This window comes from Palaemon carinicauda, chromosome 6 (assembly GCF_036898095.1).
Source record: "Palaemon carinicauda isolate YSFRI2023 chromosome 6, ASM3689809v2, whole genome shotgun sequence".
NCBI classification, from domain to species: Eukaryota; Metazoa; Arthropoda; class Malacostraca; order Decapoda; family Palaemonidae; genus Palaemon; species Palaemon carinicauda.
The window spans coordinates 151,610,520-151,620,519 of NC_090730.1; the positions used below are offsets into that span (position 1 = coordinate 151,610,520).

Genomic DNA, 10,000 nt, shown 5'->3' on the forward strand with positions numbered 1-10,000 from the left:
TATCATATGCAATGACAATCTATTATAAGAATTTGTCAAATTCCTGTCAAATAACTGAGAATTTGTTTTCTACTTGACAGGGCCGGACACCACAACAACACCTGGATCAAGTAAAGTATATTAAAGTATATCTTATTTACAAAGGCATGGGTCGATGGGAGAGGCAACAAAATATCCTTATTTATCTCAGAATGGATAAATAAATGAAATAGAATAAGGGGAGATAAAAGAATAGAACATCAATCAAAGATGTTGGAAAGTTACAAATCCAGGGTGAAAAAAAAGGGGTTTTTTTTATTACATTCATTAATATAAGGATATTCATTATCTTCGTGGTAGCTACGGAAAGCATAAATAAGTTTAAAATTATTATTATTATTATTATTATTATTATTATTATTATTATTATTGTTGTTGTTGTTGTTGTTGTTGTTGTTGTTGTTGTTGTTGTTGTTGTTGTTGTTACTACTAGCTAAGCTACAACCCTACTTTGAAAAGTAAGATGCTATAAGCCTAAGGGCTCCAACAAGGAAAAATAGCCCAGTGAGGAAAGGAAATAAGGAAATAAACGATATAAGAAGTAATGAACAATTAAAACAAAATATTTTAAAAGCATTAACAACATTAAAACAGATATTTCATATATCAACTATAAATGGACTTATGTCAGCCTGCTCAACATAAAAACATTTGCTACAAGTTTGAACTTTTGAAGTTCTACTAATTCAACTACTCGATTCGGAAGATCATTCCACAACTTGGTCACAGCTGGAATCAAACTTCTAGAATACTGTGTAGTATTGAGCCTCATGATGGAGAAGGTCTGACCAAGATCAGTGCTTTAGCAATCGATGCATCATCCAAGGATGATGGTAAATCTATTTATGACCCTATTTTCGAAGATACTTCAAGTTAAAAAAAAAAACGAAGGATTGAAATAGGTTGGAAAAAATCTAATATCAAGTCCCCTTATGTTTATGTATATCTGAAAAAAAAAATTTAAGCCAAATACTTAGATAAATTAGGGAAATACAAGAATAGCTATGATGCTATATAGTCAAAATGAAAAGCATTTCATAAATTGTGTGGTCCCTAAAAAAAAAAAAAAAAAAAAAAAAAAAAAAAAAAAAAAAAAAAAAAAAAAAAACCCTAACGTTGAAAATCTTGTTCCAAACTGCATATTATTATATGAGTTACTAGGAATTCAAACAGTCAAAATAATCGTTGTTTCGATCCCTATTGAAAATGGAACTGACTCGAGACGAATAGCAGATCTTGCAATTGCATTAATTTCATCAGATCAGTCAAGAATCGCATCACTTTTCCGTACAACTCAGTATGCATAATGAGCAAAGATATTACAGGTGAAAGTTAATACATTCATATTCCAGCTGTGATCTTAGTCAGACCTTCTCCATCATGAGGCTCAATACTACACAGTACTCTAGAAGGTTTATTCCAGCTGTGACCAAGTTGAGAATGATCTTCCTAATCGTGGACTTGAATGGGTAGAAGTTCAAAAGTGCAAATTTGCAGCAAATGTTCTTATGTTGAACAGGCTGACATAAGTCTTTTTATAGTTTATATATGAAAGATCTGTTTCTATGTTGTTACTGTTCTTAAAGTATTTCATCTTGAATAGTCATAACTTCCTCATAAAGTTTATTTATTTCCTTATTTCCTTTCCTCACTGGGCTATTTTTCCCTGTTGGAGTCCTTGGGCTTATAGTATCCTGGTTTTCCAACTAGGGTTGTAGCTTAGCTAATAATAATAATAATAATAATAATAATAATAAAATAACTATGATAACAATAACAATAACAACAACAACAACAACAACAACAACAACAACAATAATAATAATAATAATAATAATAATAATAATAATAATACAACTGTTTGACTGCCTTTCTTCTTTCGTTCGTGAGAAAAGAGATTGGGAGTAAAAGAAAGCTCATCCATGGTCTTGTTACGTTAATATACTGTATAAGTTTCCATGGTAGGGCAGACTCGCCACAGAAATCAGCTCCGTTTGTGAACGGTAAAAATAAAACTTAACATTTTCACTTTCAAAAATATTTATCAACTACAGCAATAATCTATATTTTCACTTGCTGTCTAAATTACATTCTTCGAAAATGTTGAGGGAGTAATTTTTTTCATGATATTGTGACCTTTGAAATTAATTTGATAATAGCTTTAGTCTAATTTTTTCTTGAACAGAGATTTTGAGTATATTGGATTTTTTAACTGTCGAACTTTTACTACTGTCTTAAAATTTTTCATATTTGTATATATAAGGTACTCCAATTAATGAAAAAAAAAATCGCATATTTCATAATAGCTTTAGTTTGATTCTTTTTTAACTGAAATTTTGAACGTATTACATTTTTTAATTGACGATTTTTTACTACTGAGTGTCTCTACATTTTTCATATTTGTAAAGAAAAGGTATTTCAATTAATGAAAAGATCGCATATTTCACAATAGCTTTAGTTAGATTCTTTTTTTAACTGAAATTTTTAACGTATTGTATTTTTTGATTGTCGAATTTTTACTATTAAGAGTCTTCAAATTTTTCATATGCCTAAATAAAACGTCCTTCAATTAATGAAAAGATCACATATTTCATATTAGCTTTAGTGGGATTCTTTCTTGAACAGAAATTTTGAGTATATTACATTTTCTAATTGTTGAATTTTAACTAATGTCTAAATTTTTCATATTTGTAAAGAAAAGGTATTTCAATTAATGAAAAGATCGCATATTTCATAATAGCTTTAGTTTCATTCTCTTTTTGAACAGATTTTGAACGTATTGCATTTTTTAATTGTCGAATTTTTACTATTGAGTGTCAAAATTTTTCATATGCCTAAATAAAACGTCCTTCAATTAATGAAAAGATCACATATTTCATATTAGCTTTAGTGGGATTTTTTCTTGAACAGAAATTTTGAGTATATTACATTTTCTAATTGTTGAATATTAACTAATGTCTAAATTTTTCATATTTGTAAAGAAAAGGTACTTTAATTCATTTAAAATCACAAAAATCTACATAAATAACAAAAAGTTACAAATCACCACGTTAATTGATAGACTGCAAGAATCAAGAACCATTGCTTTCAAGAATCCAGTCTTCCATGCTCTTCCTAAAAAATCCCGAAGCGGCAGTAACCCTTTATTCCCAGATTAATTTTATTCTTTATTTCATTTACCAACCAGGATGCACAGGCGTCTTCGAAGAGGTCGGAAACCATTGTATTTTCGTAGACAAAGATCTCTCTGGGACCTGGCAGGACATGAGGGATGTCTGCCACGTCCTTGGGGGAGATCTAGTAAACCTACAGGATGCAAATTTTTTGGCAGATATCGAAGATTACTTATATAATTTTGGTGAGTAGTTTCATCATCTCTCTCTCTCTCTCTCTCTCTCTCTCTCTCTCTCTCTCTCTCTCTCTCTCTCTCTCTCTCTCTCTCGTAAGACATGAGGGATGTCTGCCACGTCCTTGGGGGAGATCTAGTAAACCTACAGGATGCAAATTTTTTGGCAGATATCAAAGATTACTTATATAATTTTGGTGAGTAGTTTCATCATCATCTCTCTCTCTCTCTCTCTCTCTCTCTCTCTCTCTCTCTCTCTCTCTCTCTCTCTCTCTCTCTCTCTCGAAAGACATGAAGGATGTCTGCCCTGTCCTTGGGGGAGATCTAGTAAACCTACAGGATGCAAATTTTTTGGCAGATATCAAAGATTACTTATATATTTATGGTGAGTATTTTCATCCTCTCTCTCTCTCTCTCTCTCTCTCTCTCTCTCTCTCTCTCTCTCTCTCTCTCTCTCTCTCTCTCTCATTTTAGGCCTTCTGTTTTGGGAATGAATATAGTTATTTTTTCTATCAATTGTAGATACTAAATAGCTCTTTTCAATTGCAATATTTCGTTCAATTCTAGCAATTTTTGTGATGATTTCTAAAAGTTGAATGACATGACCTTTTATCTTATTTGCTTAAGAAGTGCCACATATACTTCGTGACCCTTCTTCAGGGATACATTGAGCTTTTGATTTACACTTTAGTTCAAAGGTTATGGTGATGAAAATCTCACACAAAAATATTTGTAAATTCTGAAAACATTCAACAAAAATTGTGAAATGAAAACTTTAGATTCTTTGAAATATAAATACGAAAATATAATATAATCTTTATAAAACATATATGATTTCTTAGATGCTTAACATAATTTAGTGAAGCTCCGGGATCCATCCTTTGTTCCCAGAACGATATTGGTTCCTCCGGAACGCCATCTCTTGTTCAAAAACTCAATGTGCATATTCTTATCCAATTAAAAAAAACATTCAGTTACTATCTTTATCCAGGTCTTAAAATTCAAGTGTAACTGATAAGGGGACTAATATATCTTTTAAGTTTTCATTAAAAAATCTCAAATGGTAAAATTATCATCCACGGTTACGATACACACCAACAACCAAAATAGAACACTAAATGACTTGATTAGTGATATGTAATACGAACGAAACGACACATATACAAATTCTAGGGACCTTCTAGAAGATAAAGCAAACGTTCTTCGAACAAAATTGTTACCAGATAACCATGAAAAGAGGGAATGTCCGTCAACAGGTTGTATGAGCAGTTGGATATGGCATCACTTTTTGTTGCCATATCAGGGTTCGAATTCTCTCTTATTTGAAGCCCATATCAAACCATTTTGATACGTATTCTCTCTCATTTGAAGCCCACATCAAAACATTTTGATACGTATTCTCTCTCATTTGAAGCCCACATCAAAACATTTTGATACGTATTCTCTCTCATTTGAAGCCCACATCAAAACATTTTGATACGTATTCTCTCTCATTTGAAGCCCACATCAAACCATTTTGATACGTATTCTCTCTCATTTGAAGCCCACATCAAAACATTTTCATACGTATTCTCTCTCATTTGAAGCCCACATCAAACCATTTTGATACGTATTCTCTCTCATTTGAAGCCCATATCAAACCATTTTGATACGTATTCTCTCTCATTTGAAGCCCACATCAAAACATTTTGATACGTATTCTCTCTCATTTGAAGCCCACATCAAACCATTTTGATACGTATTCTCTCTTATTTGAAGCCCACATTGAACCATTTTGATACGTATACTCTCTCATTTGAAGCCCACATCAAAACATTTTGATACGTATTCTCTCTTATTTGAAGCCCACATCAAACCATTTTGATACGTATTCTCTCTCATTTGAAGCCCACATCAAACCATTTTGATACGTATTCTCTCTCATTTGAAGCCCACATTGAACCATTTTGATACGTATTCTCTCTCATTTGAAGCCCACATCAAAACATTTTGATACGTATTCTCTCTCATTTGAAGCCCACATCAAACCATTTTGATACGTATTCTCTCTCATTTGAAGCCCACATCAAAACATTTTCATACGTATTCTCTCTCATTTGAAGCCCACATCAAACCATTTTGATACGTATTCTCTCTCATTTGAAGCCCACATCAAACCATTTTGATACGTATTCTCTCTCATTTGAAGCCCACATCAAAACATTTTGATACGTATTCTCTCTCATTTGAAGCCCACATCAAACCATTTTGATACGTATTCTCTCTTATTTGAAGCCCACATTGAACCATTTTGATACGTATACTCTCTCATTTGAAGCCCACATCAAAACATTTTGATACGTATTCTCTCTTATTTGAAGCCCACATCAAACCATTTTGATACGTATTCTCTCTCATTTGAAGCCCACATCAAACCATTTTGATACGTATTCTCTCTCATTTGAAGCCCACATTGAACCATTTTGATACGTATTCTCTCTCATTTGAAGCCCACATTGAACCATTTTGATACGTATTCTCTCTCATTTGAAGCCCACATCAAACCATTTTGATACGTATTCTCTCTCATTTGAAGCCCACATTGAACCATTTTGATACGTATTCTCTCTCATTTGAAGCCCACATTGAACCATTTTGATACGTATTCTCTCTCATTTGAAGCCCACATCAAACCATTTTGATACGTATTCTCTCTCATTTGAAGCCCACATCAAACCATTTTGATACGTATTCTCTCTCATTTGAAGCCCACATTGAACCATTTTGATACGTATTCTCTCTCATTTGAAGCCCACATCAAACCATTTTGATACGTATTCTCTCTCATTTGAAGCCCACATTGAACCATTTTGATACGTATTCTCTCTCATTTGAAGCCCACATCAAACCATTTTGATACGTATTCTCTCTCATTTGAAGCCCACATCAAACCATTTTGATAAGTATTCTCTCTCATTTGAAGCCCACATCAAACCATTTTGATACGTATTCTCTTTTATTTGAAGCCCGCATCAAACCATTTTGATACATATTCTCTCTTATTTGAAGCCCACATCGAACCATTTTTATACGTATTCTCTCTTATTTGAAGCCCACATCGAACCATTTTTATACGTATTCTCTCTTATTTGAAGCCCACATCAAACCATTTTGATGCGTATTCTCTCCTATTTGAAGCCCACATCGAACCATTTTTATACGTATTCTCTCTTATTTGAAGCCCACATCAAACCATTTTGATAAGTATTCTCTCTTATTTGAAGCCCACATCGAACCATTTTTATACGTATTCTCTCTTATTTGAAGCCCACATCAAACCATTTTGATAAGTATTCTCTCTCATTTGAAGCCCACATCAAACCATTTTTATACGTATTCTCTCTTATTTGAAGCCCACATCAAACCATTTTGATAAGTATTCTCTCTCATTTGAAGCCCACATCGAACCATTTTTATACGTATTCTCTCTTATTTGAAGCCCACATCAAACCATTTTGATAAGTATTCTCTCTTATTTGAAGCCCACATCGAACCATTTTTATACGTATTCTCTCTTATTTGAAGCCCACATCAAACCATTTTGATAAGTATTCTCTCTCATTTGAAGCCCACATCAAACCATTTTGATACGTATTCTCTCTCATTTGAAGCCCACATCAAACCATTTTGATAAGTATTCTCTCTCATTTGAAGCCCACATCAAAACAATTTTGATACGTATTCTCTCTTATTTGAAGCCCACATTGAACCATTTTGATATGTATTCTCTTTTATTTGAAGCCCACATTGAACCATTTTGATACATATTCTCTCTTATTTGAAGCCCACATCGAACCATTTTTATACGTATTTTCTCTTATTTGATTCCCACATCGAACCATTTTGATAAGTATTCTCTCTTATTTGAAGCCCACATCGAACCATTTTGATAAGTATTCTCTCTTATTTGAAGCCCACATCGAACCATTTTTATACGTATTCTCTCTTATTTGAAGCCCACATCAAACCATTTTGATACGTATTCTCTCTTATTTGAAGCCCACATCAAACCATTTTGATAAGTATTCTCTCTTATTTGAAGCCCACATTGAACCATTTTGATACGTATTCTCTCTCATTTGAAGCCCACATCAAACCATTTTGATACGTATTCTCTCTTATTTGAAGCCCACATCAAACCATTTTGATAAGTATTCTCTCTTATTTGAAGCCCACATTGAACCATTTTGATACGTATTCTCTTTTATTTGAAGCCCACATTGAACCATTTTGATACATATTCTCTCTTATTTGAAGCCCACATCGAACCATTTTTATACGTATTCTCTCTTATTTGAAGCCCACATCAAACCATTTTGATACGTATGCTCTCTCCTTTGAAGCCCACATTGAACCATTTTGATACGTATTCTCTCTCATTTGAAGCCCACATCAAACCATTTTGATACGTATTCTCTCTTATTTGAAGCCCACATGGAACCATTTTGATAAGTATTCTCTCTTATTTGAAGCCCACATCGAACCATTTTGATATGTATTCTCTTTTATTTGAAGCCCACATTGAACCATTTTGATACATATTCTCTCATATTTGAAGCCCACATCGAACCATTTTTATACGTATTCTCTCTTATTTGAAGCCCACATGGAACCATTTTGATAAGTATTCTCTCTTATTTGAAGCCCACATCGAACCATTTTGATAAGTATTCTCTCTTATTTGAAGCCCACATCGAACCATTTTTATACGTATTCTCTCTTATTTGAAGCCCACATCAAACCATTTTGATACGTATTCTCTCTTATTTGAAGCCCACATCGAACCATTTTTATACGTATTCTCTCTTATTTGAAGCCCACATCAAACCATTTTGATAAGTATTCTCTCTTATTTGAAGCCCACATCAAACCATTTTGATAAGTATTCTCTCTTATTTGAAGCCCACATCGAACCATTTTGATAAGTATTCTCTCTTATTTGAAGCCCACATCAAACCATTTTGATGCGTATTCTCTCCTATTTGAAGCCCACATGGAACCATTTTGATACGTATTCTCTCTTATTTGAAGCCCACATCGAACCATTTTTATACGTATTCTCTCTTATTTGAAGCCCACATCAAACCATTTTGATAAGTATTCTCTCTTATTTGAAGCCCACATCGAACCATTTTTATACGTATTCTCTCTTATTTGAAGCCCACATCGAACCATTTTGATAAGTATTCTCTCTTATTTGTAGCCCACATTGAACCATTTAGATACGTATTTTCTCTTATTCGAAGCCCACATTGAACCATTTTGATACATATTCTCTCTTATTTGAAGCCCACATCAAACCATTTTGATACGTGTTCTCTCTTATTTGAAGCTCACATCGAACCATTTTTATACGTATTCTCTCTTATTTGAAGCCCACATTGAACCATTTTGATAAGTATTCTCTCTTATTTGAAGCCCACATCAAACCATTTTGATAAGTATTCTCTCTTATTTGAAGCCCACATCGAACCATTTTTATACGTATTCTCTCTTATTTGAAGCCCACATCGAACCATTTTTATACGTATTCTCTCTTATTTGAAGCCCACATCAAACCATTTTGATAAGTATTCTCTCTTATTTGAAGCCCACATCAAACCATTTTGATAAGTATTCTCTCTTATTTGAAGCCCACATCGAACCATTTTGATACGTATTCTCTCTTATTTGAAGCCCACATCGAACCATTTTGATACATAATTCTCTCTTATTTGAAGCCCACATCAAACCATTTTGATAAGTATTCTCTCTTATTTGAAGCCCACATCAAACCATTTTGATAAGTATTCTCTCTTATTTGAAGCCCACATCTAACCATTTTTATACGTATTCTCTCTTATTTGAAGCCCACATCGAACCATTTTTATACGTATTCTCTCTTATTTAAAGCCCACATTGAACCATTTTTATACGTATTCTCTCTTATTTGAAGCCCACATCGAACCATTTTGATACATAATTCTCTCTTATTTGAAGCCCACATTGAACCATTTAGATACGTATTTTCTCTTATATGAAGCCCACATTGAACCATTTTGATACATAATTCTCTCTTATTTGAAGCCCAAATCGAACCATTTTGATACATAATTCTCTCTTATTTGAAGCCCACATCGAACCATTTTGATACATAATTCTCTCTTATTTGAAGCCCAAATCGAACCATTTTGATACATAATTCTCTCTTATTTGAAGCCCACATCGAACCATTTTGATACATAATTCTCTCTTATTTGAAGCCCACATCGAACCATTTTGATACATAATTCTCTCTTATTTGAAGCCCACGTCGAACCATTTTGATACGCATTCTCTCTTATTTGAAGCCCACATCGAACCATTTTGATACATAATTCTCTCTTATTTGAAGCCCAAATCGAACCATTTTGATACATAATTCTCTCTTATTTGAAGCCCACATCGAACCATTTTGATACATAATTCTCTCTTATTTGAACCCCACATCGAACCATTTTGATACGTATTCTCTCCTATTTGAAGCCCACATCGAACCATTTTGATACATAATTCTCTCTTATTTGAAGCCCAAATCGAACCATTTTGATACATAAT

General features: G+C 33.1%; 1 protein-coding gene across 2 annotated transcripts in view; it reads left to right on the forward strand.

Annotated features, from left to right (window-relative positions):
• LOC137642737 (C-type lectin-like) overlaps positions 1-10,000 on the forward strand; it is a 13,687-nt gene that overhangs the window by 3,139 nt on the left and 548 nt on the right. The window contains exons 3-4 of one of the 2 annotated variants that reach the window (XM_068375569.1): positions 81-110; positions 3,227-3,397. In XM_068375569.1, the coding sequence (XP_068231670.1) occupies positions 81-110; positions 3,227-3,397 (201 nt within the window). The remainder of the gene's footprint in view (positions 1-80; positions 111-3,226; positions 3,398-10,000) is intronic. The other variant, XM_068375570.1, reaches the window with a different exon arrangement.